This window comes from Tinamus guttatus, unplaced genomic scaffold, assembly GCF_059628265.1.
Source record: "Tinamus guttatus ecotype Peru unplaced genomic scaffold, ASM5962826v1 Tinamus_guttatus_pri_ptg000240l, whole genome shotgun sequence".
Lineage (NCBI taxonomy): Eukaryota > Metazoa > Chordata > Aves > Tinamiformes > Tinamidae > Tinamus > Tinamus guttatus.
In genome coordinates, this window is record NW_028288774.1 from 4730473 (window position 1) to 4755799 (window position 25327).

General features: G+C 37.0%; 1 protein-coding gene across 2 annotated transcripts in view; it reads left to right on the forward strand.

The window, feature by feature from the left end:
• The window catches only part of SHANK2 (SH3 and multiple ankyrin repeat domains 2), a 272573-nt gene that overhangs the window by 41585 nt on the left and 205661 nt on the right, over positions 1-25327 (forward strand). For both annotated transcript variants that reach the window (XM_088525740.1, XM_088525741.1), the window contains one exon: positions 6550-6616. In XM_088525740.1, the coding sequence (XP_088381866.1) occupies positions 6550-6616 (67 nt within the window). The remainder of the gene's footprint in view (positions 1-6549; positions 6617-25327) is intronic.

Here is a 25327-nt window from a genome sequence, read left to right on the forward strand (position 1 = left end):
TTGTGTATTGAGCTCAGAAGAATGCTTCTCAAATTGTCACATTTTACTTAAAATATTACAAAAGAATTTATTTCCAAAGGAAATTGAGTTCTGGATCTGTTTCGGTATTTATTGAATAAATAAGCATGCATTAGGAAAGCTTATGAAGATGCATAAGAGATGAGACATAGCTGATAAGCACTTTTTCTCCCATCTCAATTGAAAAGAAATCAGGAATGCAGATTGCTTCTCGCTCTTTGAAACCTAACTCCATCTGTAGCACTGAAGAGCGTTTTAAAATCTACATGCTGTTCTTATGTGAGTGCAATAAAGGATATAAATTTAAGATTTTTTTTTAGATTTTTTTTCCTGAGTGTGCAGAGACTGCGCTGTGGTTTTTGTGTCACTGTTATTCAACGTCCTACCCCAAGGTGCCTGTTTGGTACAGAATAATAGCAACTCTGTTCTAGGACTACGCTGGCTCTTTAAGTGAACCATTTTCAGGAATGCTACAGTTAACTTCCAGCCATGTGCACGCAGAATTATATCTTCAGAGCCCAATCCACATTCTTCTGTTTTGTATTTTATGCTGCACCTTCTAATGTCCGTGTAGGTTACTACAGAATTGTGTACCGGATGGGACACTAACTCTGAAGTGGTTTTAGACTCTGGAGTGCTTTCCCTTCCTTTTTTTTTTTTTTTTTTTTTTTCCCCTGGAAAAGAAAAGTGGTGTCTTAGAAGCAAAAATGACAGCTCATCACATAAGTCAAATGTTTGGGAGGACTTGAAATCAATTTGAAATTTGATTAGGGAGAGCTTTTATTATGGGAGGGCATGATAGAAATATGTTGAAATTGAACTGCATTGCCTTGTCATTGCCACACATTAAGCGTCATTTTATATCTGTATAAAGGTATATTTTATATACCTTTATATATTTTAAAAGTTAGTGTGCTCAAACACAATTATAATGGGATGGGATTTATAGGTGACCTTACTGGTGGATTGTTACATTCTTGGTATTTCATCTATTAGGTGAATTGTTAATACATTTTGAATAAATTAATTTATGCCTATTAAAGACAATAACATTTCTGATCTTTTAATATTAAGAAAATGGGTGTCTTAGTTATGAAATGTGGAGAAGTTTTCCAGATGGTCTGTTTGTTAAGAAAGTGACCCCAAAGGTTACTTCTAAAATCACCTGCAATAATTATTTTTTCATGAGTCTCTAGCTATTGCACCGTCGTTGTGGCAGCCTGAATGGTGTTTTGTCATTGTTAAGCATAATATATTCTGTAGGGGCCTAGTAAGTGTAAGTGCAGGATTTGACTGAAAAGTAGTTTCTTGAGTGTCTTACGGTCTCAGGTTGCAGGGCTGCAGCATTTCTTGCTTCTAGCTCTGTGTAAAGAGGGGAGAGAAACAAAAAAGATAGATATACCACAGATCACTATGGATGTTCCTTTTGCTTTTCAGCTGTTTGGCCTAGATGAGGCAAAGTTGAGGTGAAGGTTGTGTTTTTGTCCTGGGGCAGGACTATCTCTTTTAATGTGTAGATAATGAAACTCTCAATACCTGAAGTCTCGACTATTTCAAGTTCTCTGGAAAGCCCTTAAATTTAGCGAGCACAGCTAGAGAGCAGAAACAACGGAGGGGTGACACCCTGGCACTGAAGGAAAGATGAGTGTGGTTTCCTTTCATAAGGAAAGTGAAGTTATTGCAGGGAGAGGAGAAGGGATGAAAAAGTAGGTGGAAATTTTAGCCTGCTCCATTAGCACTGGTGGTTTTCTCCTCCCCTGTTTATTGCGAGCTGCAGCTGCAGCTTGACCAGCCTCCGTTCTCATTTAGACTGTGCATTTTAAAGCTTTAATCTTACCTGGTCTCAGATTGAAGCATGTGCACGTGCAGCTGACTCGACCACGAGTGAAACATAAATGAGCTGAGCAATGCTTTCCTCACCTCCGTGCAGAAATTTCGTCAGAGCTCCTGGGCTGGATTTAGCAGGGAATGACCTCAATATCTGCCTCTTTGGGGTGTTTCTTGCTCTGTGGAGCAGTTTGTTCCAAAGAGCAATAATGTGATTTAGTCCCGATGCTGGCCTTTCAGGGAGAACAGGTGGAGTCCTGAAATCGTATTTGCTAACAGACTACAAAAGTCTGACTCGAATTTAATGTAATCTTTACCTGTGATGCATTTCATGAGCAGCACAAATCAACTGCGGGAAGCTAGTGACAGGTAAAGTACATATCATTTCCAATTCCAGAGCAAAGCACTGTATTAATCACGATTCAAAAAAATCTAAATGCTTGAATATAAGCGATATGTTAACGGCTGTATTTGTGAGGCTGGATTGTGAGATAATACTGATAGTTAAATCTGCAAACATTTATGAATCCCTTGTCACACAGCAGCCTCTCACCGGACATCTGTCAGGTGTTGCTGTGCACACAAAGTAGTCTTACTTGCCGTTATTTAAATGGAGTTTCTTTGGAAAGCAAAATTTGGGAAAGCAGAACTAATCAGATACTTCAAAGGCATAATTTCTGATTTGACTTCTGAAAGACATCTTAAAAGTTTCCTATATCCAGAGGGAACTTTTCTCACTGTGAATATCAGAATACTAGAATAATAATATGCTGGAAAAAAAAAATCCCTTCTGAAGTTGCATCTCCATTTGGAGTCATTCAATCCTGGTGTGGTGCCCTATGCCAGGACCCTCTATCCTCTCTTCCCCAGTCTGTGTGTTATCACTGCTTCCTTCATTCATGTTTCGCCTTCACTGAGCCATCACACAGCTGCCATCCATAGCTGCTAACCTCGTGTCAACTAAAGCCATTCCCTTCCTTGCTAAATTCGTGGCAGTCTGCCTGGGATTGCCTGGCACGGTGAGGCACAAACCCTTGTGACTAGTTGCACGTGGAGGAAACACCTGCCTGTGAGACGGGGCGTGAGACGATGGGGTGCCTTACTCCAAGCAAAGCAGGGCAAATATCCCCAAAGAATCCCAAGGCCTAGCAAAAATCCACAGCAGCTCTGAGCACATTCTGTGGCAGTGTGCCCATATCTGCCCCTACTGCCCTAGCAGTGACCATGGCCGCATGCAGGGTGCGTGGTGCACAGTGCCAGCTGTGGTATTGCAACCTGGCCCCTTTCCCTGGCCCCAAAAGCATTTTGTTAGGATGCTGACGGTACCATGGAACCTCATTCCAGCTGCGTGGATTTATCATTCTCATTTATCACTTTTTTTCTGGCTAGTATGGATTGCCTCTTGCAAAGTTAAATCTTTTACTTAGCTTTGCTTTCTGCTCATTTCCCTGTTGTAAGGGGAATTTTTTTCTTTAATTTTGAAAAATTAAGGCAAGTGGGTCTGTAACGGTTAGTGGGGAAAAAAGCAAATGACCACTTTTTACTGCTGTCTTAAAAACATACAGGATAAAAATATGAAGTTAATCTTTACCTTACAGGTACAAACAGGTTAGTCGGGTGAGTCATCAAATGTCATTTGAAAATAACTAGGTGTCCATATAATCACCCTTAGTGGGATAAGCCAGCTTGGAGCTCAGAGATCATTCACTATGCTTACTATTACTATTCAGAGATTGCCTATAATGATCGGGTTTTGCTGGTTTTGCTACTTTTTCACTGTGGAGAAATGATGTCTGGTATCCAAAAAAATAGCCCCAAACAACTTCTTTCCCACTATAACTTCACAAATAGAAGTATAGGAGTCTAGTACTTTTTTTTTTTTAAGCTGTAGAACATCCTCAAAAGCAAAATATGTTAATTTACAGACATGTAAATTATGAACTGCATAATTGAACTCTGTTGTTTCCTGTAAGCATGCTAGGTCAGATTTTTTTCTGTAGGTACAAGTAAATTAACTGAAGTTATAAAATTGTGGCTAGTTTTTGATGAAGGATCAAGTTTTCATTTTAACTGAGGTTTTATACCACACTGCATTAAATTTGAACTGACGCAAGGCCCTTGCTCTGACTTTGTTAGGACCCCTCACTTGTCCCACACACCTGCACACTGGCAGATCTATGAACCATGGCTCTGGCCATAGGCTACCTACTAAAGCCTCTCATCTTTTGAGAACACACCGTAACTTTGTGTCAAGATGAATTTTGATGGAAAACAGGTATTGTTACTGTGCCAAGCATTTTACAACTCTAAAGCATAATATAATTTTGTGTCTCTGAGTCTTTCAGATTTGTCTCTGATGGCACTTTCTCCCACACTCCTCACCCATCAAACTCAAGTGAAATACATTGTTGTTGTGCCAAGCAAGATTAATACTTTGTTTTTACCTTTTCCTGCTTTCCTTGCATCTTGACATACTTTTTCTTAGTGTTTGCTGTTAAAGTTTTACATAATGTTTTCCTCCAGTTGAATTAAATAAAATTGAAAAAGCGATAGCTTTAATGTGTTGAATCTAGTACTTGATTCAGAAGTAAATACAAAAGCAATTTTCTGTCATGCTGTCTTTTCACTGTCTGATAGTATCTTTTGAATTTTTTTTCCTCCAGGTAATAAAACGCTTTTTTCAGTTGAACAGCATGTTTATACTTCAGCTTTAAAATTAGCTTCTTTGTATCAAATATTTCATTCGGGTAACATGGCTGCTCTCTAGCAAGTTGCTTATCGCTTGCGAGTTCTCTGAATTATTCATGCTAATTAGGGTAATGCTGAAAAAAGGTAGTTTTGCTTGCTTTTTATGGTAAAGAAAACCCCTGATGTGTGCACAGACGTCACAGTTATGAACCTCTGAACACTTTCCAGTTGCACCCTGAAAGCCAGGGGCTAAATTCTTGTCTGTGCTCAGGAGGAGCGTTTTTTCCAAGGAGTTTTCCTTCTCTGGAAGCCACCCTGTGACTGGATGCCACGCTGTGCCACATGCTCTAGTGTCCCTGCTGGAGCAGGGTGGGTTGGACTAGGTGATCTCTAGAGGTCCCTTCCATTCGGTGATTCTGCAATTTTGTGAATTCTTGGAGTATTTTGGAGTAGAGGTTTTCTGACTAATGATTAAAGTTGTACTTGTCAAATGGATTATCACCTTTGTTAGTGATGAGGTGACAGTGCCTGTATCACTCTGCCTGATTTTTGCAGTGTAAATTTCATGTCGCATCCAGAAGTGTTGCGATATACCTGAGAAGGAGAAGGCACGTTCTTTTCTTTTGTTCTTTTTTCTTTTTTCTCTTTTTATTTTTTTTTTTTGAGGGGGCTACATCTAACAGCAGAAGGGGGGTTGTATTGGAATCAGTATTACTGACTCATTGCCTTTTGCTACTAAAACCCTTGACATTACATAAGTGAGAATTGCCCAAAGCAAAGGATTTCCTTACTGCTAATATTGTAATGAGAAGCTGCGTTACATGAATATCACCAGTAAGTATGGTGCTACTAAACTTGGCTGAATTATTTTAAGGACAGAAAGTGTTTATATTGCACATCTCATGCCCCTGGCTGTCTACTGAGGATCATTTTGAAAAACAAGTATATAGGTGTTGAGTATAACTCCTAGGTGCTGTAAAAACATGGAACAAAATTTCTTTGTGTTCTATATGCATTTGAAATAAGAAGCAAATGATTACTGAGTAGTTTATGTTGGATGGAATTTTGTAATGGAATTAGAAATAATTTCCTTTTAAAAAGCCTCAAAACAGTGGAAACAAAAATTTGGGGAAAACTTGTATTCAGGGTCATAAAGATGATAAATGCTATGTTCAGTTATTTGTTTTAAGCTTTACTAGGTATTCTGGTAAGGTCACTGTGATAGTACATTATGCTTAAAACACAATAATGAGTTTGAAGGCTTATGTTTTACTGGCCAGCAGACTTTACAGCCTAAACAAAATCAGCCTATATCTCTCTCTAAACCAACTACTACAGGACCAAAAAGATAAAATGGAGATTACTTCACTGTGGTTGAAACCACCTGTTTAAATCTGGGGCTTCTGGGAAGACTTTCAGGGCTGCTTTCAGAAAGGCTTTGTGAGTTATGTTTGATATATTAATTTCTCACAGTTGACAGTGGCCCCATATCAAGGTGGGAGTTCTCAGTTATCTATTTTGCTTGCATCCCATCTATGCAGAATTTCCTGTGTTGAAGGTGAGTCCAGCCCCTCACTTTTCCCAACATTAGGAAAGCCACAGTGCTCTGTGGAAAAGCCACAGGAAGAATTGCTATCAGAAATATAAACTTGCAAAATGTATCTAGAAAAGGGAAGTGGTGATGATTCATGTCTATATTAGAAGCAAAAGAGTGGAGACATCAAGAGACATTCTGCAGAGCTAATGGAGAATTTCAAGTGCATTGAGGTTAGAATTCAGGAGAGAGAGTTACATGTCTGTGTTCAACAATTAGGAAACAAATAATATATATATATATGTATATATACACACTTTAAAAATTATATTTATGAAAATACTTTAGAATAAACAGCCTGCTTCTTTATTTTACTTAATGGAAGTAGATTTGAATGTACTTGTCAGTGAGGTAGCATACATATTTTCCTGATTGATAAATGGTGGCAATATTTTAATTGTAACTATTTTGCAATCTTTCAGGTGGCTATAATAGCAGGAAATTTTGAGCTTGCTGAATATATCAAGAATCACAGGGAAGCTGATATTGGTAAGCAAAATATTTACAAGTACTGAAAAAAAATTAGAATGCATGTTTAAACAATGACTTTACAAAGAAAAGTTAAATCTGAACTTACATAAGATATGACAATGGGACTGATGTCCCACTATTGTTTTAAAGTAATTCTTATTTATAAAGGAAGATAAAGTAAAAAGATGAATTGTTTGCAAAGATACTTTGAAAAAGAGAATTTGGTAAGTAATGCAACAGAGTTGCAGATGTTTTATGACATTATGTGAATATGCCAGTTTGTAACAGATCATGCACACACGCCAGAAGAGCTAAACTGGCTCTTCTTGAGGGCTGTCTTGTGCTGTGGCATCAGCCCAAAGCAGCTCTCAGGTGAGAATAATTGGTCAGAAGAAGACCATAAAGGAAGTTGCTTATATGGAATGGAGTTAACGTATGGCAGAAATGGTCTATCCATATCCTTAAAACAATATCCTCTCCCCGAGGCTTGTGTGAGGGGCTGAGATGAAGTTGAGAGCAGTTTTCTGTGACAGACATTAAAGTGTCTTTGAGAAAAAAGCTTTAAGGCTTTTATAAAGATCTTTTGACATGGAGTATTCCGTCATGGGGAAAATAAAAAGAAACAAAAACAAAAATCAAACAAATAAACCACAAAAAAAAAACCACAAGAAACCCACAAATTGACAAAGTGATTACTAAACAAATTATTTAAAGCAAATTAATTTAAGACAACTGAAGCTCTGCAGGTTTATCCTCAAGTTGAAGTAAAGAATCACTCTTTCTGAAATAGGTGGGTCTGTATAGTTCTATACACTGATTTAAGTTAGTAGTGCACATCTGTGACTTGATTATGCTTAATTTCTGAGGAAAACTATCCCAGCTCATGTAGAACAATTTTCTAATGGAAAATTGTTTAGGGTTAATGTCTCCTTTCCCCTTCCCTTCTTACTTATATATGCTCTGCAGGCTTGTAAGTAAAAGCTCTGCAAGGTGGTGTGAATTTCTGTCAAGTATGGTGGACAAAACTGAGGACATTGCATGAAGGTTTCACATAAAAGTTCACAAGTTTGCATAAAAGTTCCTAGTGAGTGTTGAAGATTTTTTCTTAATGTGGTACTATGCAATACATTTTCCTTCTGTGTCTATAAACAATTTTGGTGTAAAAGAGTAACTAAAGTGAACCAGGTATTGTAATATGGCTAGAGTCTCATTACTGCTTGTATTCGCCTACATCCAAGGATGAAGATGTTGAAATGAAAGAAAATGATTGAGTAGATTCAAGTGTTCGCCTTTTATCTGCCAGGCTAGATATTTTGACTTGCACGTAGCAAGACCAAGTATTGCACGCAGAACAATGCACAGTGCCATGTTTTTCTGCATGTCTCTTTTTTTTTTCTGGCTGACTGGGTCTGCACTATTTTCCCTTCCCCCAGTGTTGTTTCCAAGTCACATCAAGGTGTGAGAGAAACTGGAATGTGGTTGAAAAGTAAATGGATGAGAGTCAGTCCCAGCAAGAAACGAGCCTTGTGTCTGAGGCTTTATGCAGAACTTACATAATATTTCTGGCTATCGCTATCGTTCAAAGTTTCTGCATGATTTAGTGATTTCTGGGAAAAATGATGAGAAAATAACATCTCTGGAAAGATTCTCTAAGTTTTCCTGATGCCTTCATTTTTCCACTGAAAAAATGGAAATATTGGTGCTGGCATTTTTGCAAGATAGATTTGTTATGCTGTGGTGTTAGATTAAACATAACTAATTAAATTGGTAGGTTGACTTTAAAGAGTAAGCGTTACCTGATGTAGTGTCTTCACAGCTAATTAAATTGAGAAAGGCTTTTGTCCCTTAACATTTACTACCTAAAGACATCAAAATGCTTATTTCTGGAATGCCTTTCATTAAATAAATGAAAAACAGTATTCTGAGTAGAAATCCTGACAGCTAGTGTGGTGATGAACATGCAGAACAATGTTAGCATTTAAAGTTTAACAACTTGGCTTTTGCTTATCGTGCTCCTCGGCTTATGTGCTATATTCGTGTAGTTTTGGATGTGTTCCAACATACATCATTTCAGTAATGCACCTTCTCAGAGCCCTGAGGCAATATCGTGGGAAGGAATAGTAAAGAGCTAGAGTAGTACCCCCATGAAGATAAGAAGGATGGATCAGGTTAGGAAGTCTCTTGGGGAATATTTCATCTTTCATCCCTCAGAAAATGTTACACACTATTTCCTGTTGGACTAGACAGAAGACTTTGATTAGGAATTGATTTATTAAACCAAACCTTGTTATTATAAAATTATACTCATGTGGTAATTGTAATTATTTTATATTTTGTAATTATTATAGACCTATTTGATAATTGACAATGGTAGACACTTTGGGGAGGTCTTTGGAATATATGCAATTTAAGTGAGGGGGAAACACCCTTCCCTTGGTAGATGACAAACTGTCCAATGGTTTATAGTGAGCTTGGCCATGGTTTTCACAGTTATTCACAATAGCACTTGCTGACAGGAGAGGGTGGTGCTAGAGACATTTTTCACTCCTATTCTTATGATAAGAAAAAGCTGTTTGTATTTTTTATGAGGTGTTTGATTTTACAGAGTAAGAGAAGGCTACGCACACATTCTCTTTGAATTCTAACAGAATACAGGGGGAAAAGTCTTTTTACAGGGAGAATGGGTTCAGGTTTATCCATCTAGAATTTAGATTTAGTGTATTTCTGAGCTTTCATTAAATGCATGTGTTTCACTAGCCATGTTAGATGAGTTGGAAATCAAATGTCAAATATGTGTGCTTTTGGCAGTATACTCCAGCTGTTACCTATGTGCTGGAAAGAAATCCGCATTGTTCTTGAAAGGTTTCAGACCTGATCTTCTAACATGTAATGATCTCGATTCAATGTCTTTGGCTACAGATACTTTTAAAATGCAAGCCTAATATGCACGTAAGTGCTTCTACTCACTTATTTTGAGAATGAATCTACCTATCCTTTCCTGTGTGTCATCTCAAGAATGGGAAAATATTAATTGGTGATGGCAGTGGGGGGCTGTACCTAACTTAATAATTTCAAGGACAGTTTTTTATCTGGTAACAGAAGCTAGCTTTTGCTTTTCTCAAGCACAAGTATGTGAAATATGGAAATTAATATTTGCTTAAGATCTCTAATCTTACATAGCGAGGATCTACACTATCAGAGTCCATCTGCTTTGACATGTGCTAATTAACATTATTCTTAGATGATGTTGTTGTCCCAAACTCTTGCAGTAGGAAGTCTCTTGTACTTTCAATGCAGAAGGTATTATGTGGGTGTCTTCCAGTTTGTCAGCAGTCACAAAGCTGTTTCAAGTAATGTTGCCAAAACTGCAATTATGAGGATCTAGCAGCCGTCACGTAATGCTTATGAGTCACGGGCCTGTGCCATGCGTTGCCATGAATGAACCACCGAGCTCAGCGGTTGTAATTGCAGCTCGACCTTTTGCAGAACGAGGGTGTTGCTGCCCGGGCAGTAATGGAATTAGCCTGTAATGTGCCAGCGACAAAACCAGTAAGTGCCAGTGCAGTCGTCCCCAAGAGCCCGCAAAAATATACACGCACACTTAAGTGCTGGTTACATCACCTGTTATCCGTTCCACTTTTGCCTGCCAGTTATATTTTGTAGGCTTTTAGAGCAGGATAACATTTTAAGCTGTACACAAAGTCTAACACTGGTAAGAGACCAAGTTCTGTGCTTTTGTAAGTCTTTTTTTTTATCATCATTGCTAAGAATAGCCCTGTTGTTAAAGATGTAGGAGAGGCATCTGAAGTGGAAAATGACCAAGGTGTCCTCTAGCAGGCGAAAATGCTAATTTGCAGCAGAGCTACTAAATCTTTGTTCCTCTAAAAATACAAAACTCTATGGATCCAACCCCCTGATTGCTCTCTATTCTTTTTAATTACAGCATTGCTTACCGTGGCTTAGCCAGATCTCCTGTGAAAACGTACTTTCACACAGCACTCCAGAAAGCTCTATCTTGCTGCTCAGCACAGAATTTTCACAGGGACAGGATCTTTTCTTATGTTGAGAGATAAAACATTATCAAATAAGCTGCTAATTATTATTCCTGAGGCTATTATATTAGGCAAATTTGCTGAAATACTGAAAATTAGGCATATATAAAGAAAGATTCTTGGCAATAATCATAAGATGTCTATACTGCAGATTGAAGGGAATGTAAAAATATTTATTCTGGAGCCAAAACAGGCCCAAATGATTGCCTGTGTTTCATTTGCTGGAACACTGATGTCTGAGTGAAGAAAAGGGGAATGTTCCCATGAGGTGTGCAATGTCTGCTTATCTCACTCAGATCTTGCCCCATTAGAGCCTCTGCTTAGGGCCATGAGAGTATGTCTGTTCAGCCAGGGAGCCAAATTTTGCCTGTTTCCCTTTAACAGAAGCAAAATGCAGTCAGGATGGGATCCGAAAGGAAGCTGTAGGAGCAATCCAAGGAGTCCCCATCTAGTCACTGGGAAAAATATAGCAATTTGCCAGGAAAGCTCCTCAGCTACCTAACACTGGGCTGCAGAGACCACTCTGCTAGTGGAGATGAGTGAGTTTCAAGACAAATAATGTCTTTCAGGCTTAAGCTATCCTTAGAGATCTGGTCAAGTAGCTGTGTCCTGAGACACCTGCGAAGCAGGTGCTGCGTCATCCCACCTCTCTCATTTTTGCACTTTGGGAAACCCTCTGTCTTCCTGGAAAACTTGACAGAGGAAGCTTACGATGAAGTGCATGATGAGGGAGACCATGAATCTAAGTCTCCTTTGTATTTTCATGACTCTGACTTTGGGTGCATCCACGTTCGGGCTATGCTGCTCTTGGAGCACTTGTCTTCTGCTCTGGCTTGCAAGCCCAGGTCTCTCCCGGATAGCTGGAGTTGTGCAGAACCCGCTCCTCCTGGTCCATGATAGCAGCATAAAACCTGGTAGCTATTCCAGGCTATTAAAAATTTGACCTTTTCCTCTGATCGTTCAAAATCGAGTGGGTTGTCTAACACACCCTTTTGCTTTTTTTACATCAGAAATTGTTTCCTTCTTACCTTGATGCTTTCCCCACATCTACTGCTAATTAATCTTTCTGTCTTTCTAATACAGTATGTATCTGAACAACTATTTTTAAACCTGTGGCATGAGAACTGTTCAGGGGATAGTGCTGCTTTTGGTCTTGGTGCTGCCATTATTTTTCTGAAACAAAATTAAGAATAAAAGCCTTACAAGTGGCTTCTGTGGCTTAGCACAATAAAGGAAACCTTGCTGTCACTAGCAGGGAAAGTTCACATTAGTCATATTTCTAACAGGGATGATGCCATTTTGAAAGGCCAAATAAGGTGTAAGATACAAAAAGGATATCAGTAAGGAATTAAAATAAGATGTATGTTTCATTGTATTTAGTTTTTTTTTTTTTTTTAAAAAAAAGGTTTTAAACATCTAAGAATCCCTTTTGTTTTCTTGACAGGTGTTCAAAAGGTGAAAGAAAATTACTATTATCCTTTTTAAACTAATCCTATTTGAAACAAAACAATATTTTTCGTAAAGCAAGAAAAGCTATTATCGTAAGATACTCAGAGTATGAAACACTCGGTGCAGCTCCTCAGATTATTTGAATTCATCACGCTTCCAAATTAGTTTTTTAGAAGATAACAACAACGTCAGAGCAGCTTATTTTAATTATTACTTATTTTTGAAAGTCCTTGGAACCCAGAGTATCTTGCAGATTTGTCACTGTATTGTTCCATCTTCATTCCTGCTTTGAGGAGGACGTTACATATGTTCCTAACGTATATCACAACAGTTAAATATTGTTTAAAAATATATAATATCCCTTTTTAAACTTCATTTTTAAACTAGTGACAACATATTATTCATTTATATAACTTTATGCATTTATTTATTGCAAACTAAGAGAAAGTAATGGATTAAAAGATGTGATGAATAGAAAAGTTAATCCCTGGTTGTTTTCATCCAGCCTGCAGCTGTCTGTGAGTAAATGAGCACAGCAGATTTAGGAAGCATTTGCTATACAGAATTTACTATGGCTTCTATAGGACGGAGGTACAAAAAACAATTATACATACGAGAATATTGAAGCTTTCATTAGATACAGATATGCAGACATTAAGGATGCTGCAAGCTGCTAATCCTTTGACTTGGATAACCTATTTTTAAATCTCTTTTGCCTTGGTTTTCTGTGATGAGATGAATTTTCAGATGGATTAAGTGGCATGGGTTGTTCTTCTTCAAGTGAACAAGGTTTGTTTTATATTGTACATCTTGTCCTTCAGCAGCTCTGAAGCTAGAAGCAATAGACTTTTTTGTTTTATTTTTGTTTGTTTTTTTGCTTTTGAAAAATGAAACACATTGAGGTGCTGTGTGAGTTTTTGGTAGTTGATTAGCAGACTAACTAATACTTGGATACTGTTGCTAGGCTTCAAGTCAGAGTTCCTGTATTCCTCTATAATTATGCAGAGATATGTGTATGTGATGATTTGTCTGTGCTTTTACACAGATTTTTTTTTTTTTTAGTATTGAAAGTCTGCTAACATAGTAGGCTTATCCTTTAAAATATACATATTCTGTACTGGGTGATTGCTTCTAAATAAAAGACACATTTCAAGCAGGAGTAGAAGTATTTATTTCTATTGAAACTGTGGCTGTAAACATTTTAAACATGCATTTTATTAGAGAATAAGCAAAACAAGTCTTTTAAAAGACAAGGATATTAGCAGGTTTGTGGTAAACTTGCTTTTCTAACCTATTTTCTTTAATTAGATCAGAGTGATTGAGGTCAGCATTCTTGCTTTTTCAGCTGCAAGTATTTTTCTTAAAAGCTATCCTGCCCAATTAATATTTTGTTTATTTATTTATTTTAATTCTTGAGAACCACTTTGCAATTTGATTTTCATATCTGCAGAATATTTTTTGAGTTAAAAGAAATCTTATTTGAAGCGGTAGAAGCAGAAACAAGAAAGGACAGTAAATCAAAAGACTTTAAAATCCACAAAACTGTCAGCAGCTTGTAATGACTTGTTCTATTTTTATCTCAAATTACTTAATAGAAGCAAAAGAAACACAAACATGTATTATTACCCTGTGTACTTGTCATTTGAATTATTTGGAAAACTTAACTTGTTTTCTATGCTATGGGACATTTAAAAATGTATAAATGATAACTATTAGTGTAAGGATGAGGGTGATGATGTTGACATCCTCATTGTCAGCATATTAAATATATACTGTTTGATAGATTCTCGTAATCTTATGTTATCCAATTTGTTCTCATTACCTACCCTAAACTAATAATTACTTCTCATTACCATGAGAAAATTTCATATCATCGATTTTTTAATCTGAGTTGCAGTCAAACAAATATTTATTGGTATGAAGTGAGTTTGTTGTTGTTGTTTTCCTGTTACCAACCATAGGGTTCCAAGGAATAGCATGTCGTAAGCTCAGTCTTGGTATTGAGGGGTATACAAGCTGCAAAATTGGGTATTGCTAGTGTCACTAACAACTGCTATTGTTAGTGTCACTGTACTGAAATGTGGGATAGTAGTTTTGATTTCCCCTTGATCACAAGTAAATTGCATCTGTTTTTGTATTAGTACAAAGTTGTGCAGTAACTGTAGAGTATTATCTCAAAGTTTATACTTTATTTTCAGGAATTAGTTTTTTTTTTTTTTTTTTTTTGGTGGCGTTTGAACCTCCATGTAGTTCTGTGCATATTTATGTATTAGGAGATCATAGGGACAGCAAATTGTAGCTTCGGGAATACCTAAGGTGAACTGAGATACAGTATGTTTTATGTAGTGCGTAGTCATTGCTTGAATTGTTTTAAGGTTATGCTTAATTCTAAGCAGGAAAGTAAGGAAAGAAATGATGACATGTATTTGTTGATGAGTAATTATCAGAATGGTGTGGCCTGGTCTTATAAGACAGTTTGTAGTGCCCTACCACCTACTAGGCAAGCAATGCTTGCTTGACCACTCTTGTTAGGTTTTATTTTACAGATAGAAAAAGAACGATCTCCTAATTGAGCAGAAAACAAACAAACAAAAAAAACCTGTGGAACATCTTACCCACAAACCCGTCTTCCTCAATAAGCCCAGGCTGTCTTAATGATCTTGAGTTAGTTTTAGTTAGTTTTAGTTAGTTTAGAGCTTTGTGGACTGTGCAGTGGTGATTTATCACGCATGTCCCCGTTTTCACTGGCGTGTCCTGTCCTGGAGCAGCCGGGTTACATGTCGGAAGGGTGGAAAGCAGCAAGGGGTAAAATTGGTACGTTTGAATCTTGCTCTGTTCTTCACAATCATACCAGGTTGTTTTTCCTTGGCCCCCCAGCTAACACTTCCCCCATATATATCTTCTAGCTAGTTCCTACTAGGGAGAGATGCATCTGTCCTCTGCATATCTGTCCTCTCCTCCTTCTGTCTTTTCATCCAAACTGAGTACAGGAGTTTGGGATTTTTAGAGGGTTGGTTTTTTTTTTTGTTTGTTTTGATTTGTTTTTAGAAGCCTTTGCTGTCCTAAGACCTCCAAAGTAATATAAAATCTGAGGTCATGTATGTAGAGCCAGTACGGATTGTTGAATTTAAAAACAAGCAAACAAAAAGTATTGCTAACATTACATTAGAAAAAAAGAAATAAAGCCTCAAAGTGTGGTTTATAGGAAAAATGATTGACTCTATGACCAGAGACAAGATTGAAATGTATTTTTTGTATATCAAGCTGCTAAATGGATAAGATTTCTTTTCTGGAGAGCGCAAAATTAAATAATTGACTGGATTATACAATCCTCGAAAATTCCAGTGAGATACAGAAAGGGATAATGCCTTTGAACTAAACAGGCAAATCAAAGGTCAGGCTATTAGCAGGCAGCAGCGTCAACACTGCAGAACTCGAGAGCTGCAATTTCGTAATGTGGTGGCCAAACTGAACCTTCTGGTAAAGATTTTGGGTTACTCTCTGTGAGTGAACTTCACCCCTGTATAAGGGGCTATTGCAGTATTCTCTTCACTGAAGTATCTTTGAGGGCACAAATGTTGTCCAGCCTAATGCCACGGTCTGCTGAATATCCTTAGCTACCACTGCAGTTGCTGGAAGGGGAAACCAGGAAGCCTGTCCCATGGAAAGTCACCTTTCTGGCCCAGTCTTAAAGCAAATAGGTTGCCTTTAATTGAGGACATCTAAAGAGAAAGCAGCATTCTTACTACTTTCCTGCTTGGACAGGAACATAACTAGGTGAAACATTGTGTCATGTTTACAACCTGCAAGAATGGATAAGTGGAATTCAGACTATTGTGTCAGTGTCTTGTGATCTGATCTTTTTGGATCCATTTGAAAATTGTTTTGGAGTTGCTAACCCCTTTATTAAGCAGATGTGTCTTGTTTCTAATATAAATTTGTATAGCTGGAGCAAGTGGATCTTGATTATAGCTTCGCCTTCTAGCTGCTATTGTGTTCTTTGTCCAAATTTCTGTACTCCTGGAGTTTTTTAAAGAGACTGTTACAAAGCCACTCCTTTCTTAGCATCAGGGAGCGGATCTAAAATTATAGAGAAGTCTGACACAGGAAAAACTCTGTATGAGTAGGAGATGTAAAACTTGAATGGAAGTCTAAACTGAAGACAAGCAGCTAGGGTGGACTTAGTGTCTTTTGCTGTTTAGTCGGTAATATCTTAATTTTAACTACTGTTGTGCTAAATATTCTCTGAGTGACATCTAAAACTCAGACTTTCTATAACTGTGCTTGTCGTAAGAGGGTATGAATCTTGAAGGTATGCTATCAAAGCGTTTCAATTATTATATATAGGTCTCTTTGGCAAAACAGGAGTGTTTGGATTGCATTACCTCTGCTAGAGGGTGTGAACCTGTGAAGATAAGGGAAATGTCAGTACAGTTGTAAGCTGTGAGGCAGCTTGACAAGGGCAGAAGGAAAATTGTCTGAAGGTGTCTCACAAAGCATTCTAGTATTCCTGAAGAGTTCATATATTTTCTTTAGGTCATTTCTCAGCACAAGCCTAAAGATCTCTCTAGCAAATTTTCAAACACCATACAGATTTTCTTTGCCAGACAATGAAGCCAGGTCAAAAATAGATGCAGACCAAATGGAAAAGTAAATGTGTGCAGAACCCTGTGGCTTTCAATTTCTCCCATTTACAATGGAATGAACTCAAAAATAAGAGATGAAAGAACATGAAATAAGCAACAGATAAAACAATAAGGAAAAATAGATATTGGTAGGAATAGTCCGGAATGTCTGCTGAAGAAAATTACTGTATCCTGAAATAAATCCAGAGGTGGACTTAAAAAACTAAAATTTGGGGATTGAAGGGAAAACATAGACACTCAGGATCATATATGTCCTTATAATGAAGACTTTTTACATACTCCACAGTTTCTTTTATCTAATGAGGCAGCCATATTGAACACTAAGGTTATGGGGAAAAAGGCGAGTTTGTACCTCTTGAATGTCTTTTCCAACCATAATGATTCTATAATTCTAGATTTTCACGTGCCAATGTCTATCTTACTGGTTTCATTACTGAAGATAATTAGGGCCAGTATAACTCCCATTTGGGGAAAAGAACATCTTCAGTTGTCTAATTGGGTTTGGATGAGTTTAGCCTTTTAAATACAGGAGCAGCATTGCTACATTGCAAAACATCATGTAAGGTATTTGTAACAGATTAATGACTGGCAAGGATAATATTTTTCTTTTAAATAAGTTCAAATAACCTTTTTAACCTGGGCTAATATACTTCATTTTGATCATACTTCATTACAGTCTTTCAGTGACTCATTTCCTTACTTGAAGCTCTTCCTTATATTAAGTTAATCTTGCTTGATTTTTACCCACATTTTTAACAGCTAAACACACTAGATTATTTATCAAAATTAGATAGATCAGGTAGTTTTCTGTTGAATATACAATGAGTTGACAATTTACTTGTCACTTAGCTCATTGAAGAAATGTGTTTTAATATTTTATAAATATATGATTTTAATAGCAACCCTTGGGTATTACTGTTAAAATTTTAGAGAATATTGATCTTTTAATATGTGATGTCTTTAAAAGTAAATAGTATTCTCATACAAGACCATTTGTTGTCAAATTATAGATGAAGTTTGCTAAAGAAATAGCCTTTTTGTGTGTAGTGCTTTGAAATGAGTGAACTATTTCATGCTCTTGCTGTTATCGAGTCCCATAGCTCATTGGTCTCAAAGGCTGCTTTTCCTATGTCTTTTACATGGAGTTCGGGATAAGCTGTATTTGAGGCAGTCAAGGTTTTGTTACGTTGTGAAGATAACCTTCACAGTAAACACTTTCTGAATGCTTAAATCAGATCTCCTTAGGATCTTGGGCAGAGTTTCCAAGGAATACAACAGTCAAAACTGCTCAAACCTTTTCTTCTCATCCCCTTGCACCCATTTTAATGAGCTGGTGTTTGGACGTGTTTCTTTTCTGTTTTGTTTTGCTGCCAGATGTTCATTTCATTGACAAGAAATGTTTTACATGATTTTTCTTTATTTTACTAAGCACTGCTGAATCAGTAGGATGTCATGTATGCTGATTTCCATGCTTCTCTCCAAACTCAAATAGCAGTCCTAACGGATGCACGTGTTATTTGTTATAGCAATGTTTCTTAAGGATGTTGTGGAAGAATTGTTTTGGTGCTATCCGCCTTGTGTTCTTTGAGAAATAGTTGAAAATATGATTTTTTTTTAATATAGATATATAAGTGGAGTTTATGGGAGGCACAAAGGAGCCTATTTTAATTTCTTGAATTTCCAAGTTAAGCAGTTAGGTTTAAAGTTTTATTTTACCTGACACTTGGGTGTTAAGTATAGGCAGATATGTATGTATGCATTTATGTGTGTTACATGTATACACATATGTGTAAAGCAATTATATATGTATATATACACATGTGTGTATATGCATATACATATATGCTGTGCAGTCCGGTCTCCTGCCGTCTATCCTGAGCTGTGCAGCTCACCTGTCCCCCATAGCCCAGCAATGCAAGTGACGTGCAACAGGCTCCTTGCCCAGAGAATCACTCTTCAGTTATGAGTTTTTATTCTATTGGCCTTTGCATGGCTGTTTGTAATTTCATATCCATTTTTTTGCACATTTAAAAGACTAATTTCTGCTCCATTTTCTACTTAATATCTTGGAAAAAATGCTCTGAATTTTCCATAAAAGGCAAAATTAGGATGCCATCTTGATTCTGAAGAGGTACGTGGTAACCTTTATCCAGGAGAGTGGCTGTAATTGGAAATACACACTAAAAGAAAAAACAGAAGATATATTGAGCTGAAGAGGCAGTAAGGACAGTGTTAAGACAGCATTCTGTGGTTAAGTGTGGGGGTGTCTCTGGCTCCCCGTAAGTTACTCCAATAGACAAATAATTTGGTGACCTAGTAGAGGTGCTATCCAAATACTGTTATTCTGGCTGTTTAGTCTTCAGATATAAAGAATTTGTAAGAGTGAATTGCCCATATCTTATTCCCCACCCAAAACTGCTCTCTTATAGAACAAACCAAAAAAACTTGATGATACTGCATGTCTTTATATATAATCTTTTGTATTATGACATTTTCTCCTTCAGAAATTGCCCCTTTTATGTCTTTGTAACATTTGAGATGGCAAAATTAGATGTGAATTCGGTGATGTAGTTTCACCGTTAAAATCTTTAATTTGTCACAAATTATTTAGGTATGAAGAAATTACTTGTTGATTCTGTAAAAGTCTTCTAAGCGCAGGCCATCAGCTTGCTTACACGTGCTTCAGATCTTCTTTTCTGGTCCATAATCCAAACACCATTACTTCTGGCATTTCTGGAGGTTCTTGACATCAAAGGTTTTAGCAGACTAAAATTAATGTTTTCATCTGTGATTTTTCTGGATTTGCCTTGTTTTTGCATGTCCTACAGAGATGAGACCCCTGGTAGCCCCTGTGCCACAGAGATGTGTGGCCTTTGGTCACGTCTTGCAAGAAATCAAAAGAGGCAATGGGTTTGTGGGATTTTTTTCTTTTTTGTTGGTTCAAATCTATCCTTGCCGTTCTTCTGGGTGGGGTGGAGTTGCTTTTTATTTTGGGTCAAAGCATGGCTTGTCTTGCCTGCTTCATTAACACTCTTGAGAATGCCAGGTGCGAAAAGTTCTATTTTTTGCTGTGCAGATCAAGTGTGTCTGGTTTCTTGTGGCCTATTTTTACACATTTCTTCATTCTGTGACTAGGAAAAGCTGTGAAGAGAACAAAGAGACTGAGAAGAGTGAGAAAAAACTGCTATGATATTATCACAGGAAAATACAGGGAAGAATGTATTTGTGAGACTCCATTTTTTGAGAGAGTATGGTATTAAAACGAAAGACAGGAAATGATATTAAAAAATGAAAAAGGGGAATAATATATTTTGCAGGCTGCATTTCATCAGCGAAATGACTGTTTTCAGGTAATTTTATGAAAGGTATTTTAGGTTTGAAGGCAGGGTTCTGAAGTACTAGTGGCTGAGAAATTTACTCCTTTGTCCACCAGTATTCCAGGACATTGTTTATTCAGTATTCAATATTCAGCAGCTATGTGAAGTGACTCGGAAACAAAACCCAGTGCTGTCAGGTCCTAACAGTGCTCAAATCCATAGTCTGTAGGAACCTGGGAGGAAGGGAAGGAACCGCTCTGTTCCCCTGAGCAGAAACCAGCGACAAATGAAGGGACTCTGCTACCCTGGTGCTAACTGAGAATCACTCAGGATGAATTTGCAGGCCTTTGCAGTATCACAACCAGTGGTCCCTGAGTAAGGATAAGTGTCTACAACTAAGCAAACCGTACTTTTTTAATTCCCTGTAGGTCCTCCTAAGACCCCTGGACACACTTTTTCAGCCCTAGATGCTCTCGTGTTGATCCATATCCAGTAATGTGGTTAGGTAGCTAAGGCAGTGATCTATATGCATCTGAGCTTGTTGCTGGCTTACTTTTATTTATTTTTTTTTCCATAGCAGTGTGGCTCTGGGTGTGCTTGTGTCTTTAAAAAGCAAACCCAGATGTATTCCATGTCTGCTAGAGCCAGCAAAACTGGGCTTAAGTGGGAAACCCTTTAAACTGAAAGGCAGCGAGCTATGGCTAGTGCTAGATTGCATTTAAGTATTGGAAGCCCCTAGGCAAGCAGGCTGTGTTAGCTTAGCTCGGTGCTAACAGAAAAGCCTGGTGATGCTGGTTGTGCCACAGGATGTGCAGCAGTTGTGCTAGATGCCAATAAATTCTCGGAATGATACGTGAGTTCCAGGCCTTGCAAGCACTGTGGCATCTTATCTTGCACACGGCCGTGTTGCAGCTGCTGGCAGATGTTATGGCCCTGTTTTATAATAGCATTGGGCTGCTAGGAATGGATTAATAGTTTAACCTGAGTCCAAGGAAAGATTACATTAGGTCAAATAACAAAGTACAAGCAAGTACAACAAGTGTAATATATGTTGATTGGATCCATGAACTTCTACGTTTTAGAAGTTCTGCCACATTTGTTTTGGAGTTTAGAAACTAAAAATAGCCAAAGGCGATCCTGAGAGTCTGTTGACATTCTTGCTTTCTAATCGGTGCTTAGGACAGATTTGTTTTTCTTTTTGACCCATTTTTTGATCAAGCATTCACAACATTTATTTAGAAATTTAAGTAGATCAACAGAGGTGTACTGTTACTGGTGTGAAGTTATTCAGAACAGACAAAAAATGCAAGAACTGATCTAACATTATTTCAACTAAATGAAAGGAAACAGGCATTATCTGAATTCCTAATACAGAAAATACTGTGGACTTTCTAAGAGAGGACTGTATTTTTCTCCTTAAAGTAAATAATGGAGTAAAATCTTTCTTTTCTAAAATTCACCAGAAAAAATTGACAACGTACCATAAGCTTCTAAAGGTATATATTTGGACTTTAAATTATGTACTTATATGTAAATACTACAGAATGAGGGTAGTGTTATTCTGAAGATGTCTATAATTTATGAATCAAAATACAGTGTAAGAAAAAAATCTTTTTCTTAAGAACCTCAAAACAGGAGAAAAAAAAAAGAAAAAAAAATCTCCCACTGCACAAAACAGTAAGATTCATTCACATCAAAATCCATTCCAATGACTCCACCAGTGCCATATTTACTAAACTGGTTCCTCGTTCTGCTTGACCTCTGTGTACGTGTTAAGTTTAAAATCCATTGAAATCAGCATTAACTTTTTTTTTTTTTTTTTTTTCCTGTTAGCTTGCTTGTGTGTAAATGGGAGAATGTGTGTTTTGGCACTACAGAAGGCTGCAGAAGCATCTCCCTTTAGCTTCTTTATTGCTAAAAGCCAAAGCTTGGAGCCAGTTTATCTCCAAAGTGGATGGAGGCTTCTGTCCCTGTGCCTGCCCTGGAGCACTCCCTCCACCAGCACAGGAGAGAGCCGGGTGGCCTGAAATTCCAGGGGGGTCCAGCTGCTTCCCATCCTTCTGCAGAGCAGGGGCTAGCAGCCTGGCTACCTCGGAGGTTCATATTGACCTCAGCAAGTACCTTTCAAAAGGGATTTATTGGCAGGAATTTCATGTAGTTAGGCCAAAATGATATATTTGGCATATGTTACCCAGAGATTTGGAGGGACTAGTACAGAATAAGAGCTTTTTGTTTGTTTGTTTGTTTTAAATTTTATTATTTTGAAAAAAAAAGAAGGAATTATCCAAAAGACAATTTATGTGTGTCGCCTTTTGAAATATGTTTCCTCATTGATGAAAAGAAATGGAACTTAAAAGAAAAAAAAGGACATTTTATTTTTAAAATCTATAATGCTGAACACTATTTCTAAGAACAGTATCTATGTGTTATGTGATGAACCAGTTGCTATGGCAGCAGCTCTTTGTTTTGAACACTGTAAAATAGCATCCTGTAGGCTGCAAATGACCAATGTTCATATTATAGGTACCCCAGAATTTATGTGCCTCTTGTACTTTCCTTTTTGCAAAAAAAATCATATTTCTGTTTTCCACCAATGGCTACATCTAAACAATCATCTGTTGCAGGTATTTTATGTCAGCTGATGAATAAGATGAGAGAAATTTTATGGTATCTAAATTCTGGTATGGAAGTGACAAATTGTGTCCTGTATTACAGAAGTGTATATCTGTGCAAGATCCACAGAATTTCCTTTGGATTTAGGCTAGTGCCTTATCTTAGGGAGTGTTTCAGTTTTCACTTGAAAAGGAAAAAAAAAAAAAAGGCAAAATCTATTAAGTCCATTTCTGACAACTAAAGGACTGTGTCTTATGCAATCTTATAAACATTTGTGCTCAGAAGTGTAGTCAGTGAAAATCTGCTTATCTTTTGACTTGCATCTTCCTTGTAAAGTGAAAAAAAGGAATAAATACAGAGTAGAGCCGTTCAAAGCATTAGATTCCTCATTTAGTTATATTTGCTGCTTGATAAAGAGAAGTTTTAACATATGAAGATGAAACTAATGTAGATCTGAAATCTACATGTTTGTATCAGTCCAGTGCTATATGCAATTTAAAATCTAAAATTATTTGCTAATCCTGGGTTTATGTGCAATAGCAGTTATTCTGGTTTCTGAAACAGTAAATTACAGTGACATTAACTTTGAATCTAGCTCTTATAAATTACACCAACATATGGTTGAGACACTTTCTTACCATCTCTAGCACAGCAGGCTCTAATTTTAGTATGTCCTTACTTGGTTCCAGCTGAATTCTTTCATAATACACTTTAGGAAAAAAAAAAAAGATTTTTTTTTATTTGCCTTGTTTTAATAATCATGCTTGAGTCCACTAAGCTTCGTGCAAACCAGAAAGAAACAGGAAAACAGCGAGCCACTAAAATACATGTTGTGAGGGGTTAGATTCTCTATTCTGCTTGAATTGCTTCCAGGCGACAAGGATAAGTCAACCTGGCATGTGTGGTGCATCGCAGATTTCTGGCATCTTTCCTCTTTTTTCTCTTGATAAGCACCCCTAAAATTTGGCTTTGGGAGTGCCAGAGTTGCCTCTGCTGTGCAAGAGGCCAGGTGAACAGGACGCAATGATAGCAGGTGGCACTGGTGTACTTTCAAGTCATTTGAGCGTCAGGGTTGAAATAAGGCATGTTTCTTAAGCCATGTGTAAGTCCTTGTCACTGGAGATCAGTGTTTTACCAGCTGCTCTTGTGAGAGGAGATATTGAATAAAATGTTTAGCTGCAGAATTTTTTTCATGGGAGGTCAGACTAACCTACGGGAATGGTCGTGGAGAAATCATTATCAAATAAATAACAGTTTGTGACTTAACTTATGAAGTTCTTCAGATGTAAAATTGCAAGAAAGGGATTTTAGTCACGGCACTTCAAACAGATACTCATTCATCATTTTTGTTTTATGATAGAATTGTTGAATTTATCTGCATCTCATAAAAGCTATAGGGTGTCCTTTTCAAACGGCTTTCACAGTTATGTGTGAGATGGTGTTTTGTGGGTTGCTTTCTTCTGCAGTGACAGGATGTGAATAGATGTCTTTAAGACAAAAAATTCTAGACCAATTAAACTCCTTTTCATTAGACAAAGAATATTTTCTGTGCAGCTGAATATCTTTTAATTGCACAAAACTGAACATACATATTCAAGAGTTATACGTGAATAAAATAAAGCCATTAGGGCCTATCCTTTTTTTTTTTTTTTTTTTTCCTACAGACATGTAAATAAGTAATTCCAGTGCAATCAGTGGAATTAGCACTGAACCAAAACCATCTTGAAATCAAAATCAGGTCTGTATGTTTAATAATACTTCAGATTTTCTCTTTTAACACATTATATAGATTTGAGATAAGATTAGTAGTTTATATATGAAAAAAGATGCTACCCCTAAAGTATTTGGCAAAATGCTTGGATACATATTTCATCTCTTTTTTTTTTTTTTTGTACCTTGCATCAGCAATAAAAGTATAAGAGGTCTCATTCACTCTAAATAAATAATCAGTTCTATTAAGACCCTATTAAGTTCAGTTCTATTAAGAGTGTATGTGTGTACAGTGTACTAATGACATTAAAATAATAACTGCGTTAGTGGTACTCAATACCAAATAGATATCACACTCCAAACTATACTCTGGTGCATCTAAAATAGTGACTTTAACTGAAAATCAGTAAAGGGAAATACATTTCAGTTGGAGGAAAATGAGCTCTTAGTGTGGTGTTTTGTTTAAGTAGAGCTTCGAAACAAGTAAAAAACATGTGAAGTATACCGTACAATACAAGCTAAATTCTTACTGAACTGGTATTTTACCTTAAATTGCAGCTGGGTTTCATTGTTGTGCATCTGCTTTTCCTTTTTGTCAACTGCATATTGTTTTTCATTGTACTTGGAACATTTTCCATTTAGGATTTTTTTCTTCCTTAGACTTTCTAACATTAATACGCATGCCTGGAAGGAATGCAATTCCTTAATACAATTTTTTTGCCACCCAGAGGGAGGCACAGTTGTATTTGTATTCATTGTTTTATCCTTCTTGACTTTATAGTTTTAACAAGAATGTTTTCTATTGTCATTCGGCCTTCTGTGATATAGTGAGATCAGGTCTAGGGCTGCTGATAGAAATTTTGAGTTCAACTAGTTATCAATATAAATAACTAGTTCATTAAAATTAGCTTTTTTTCTTTTTTTCGTTTTTTTCTGAGAACA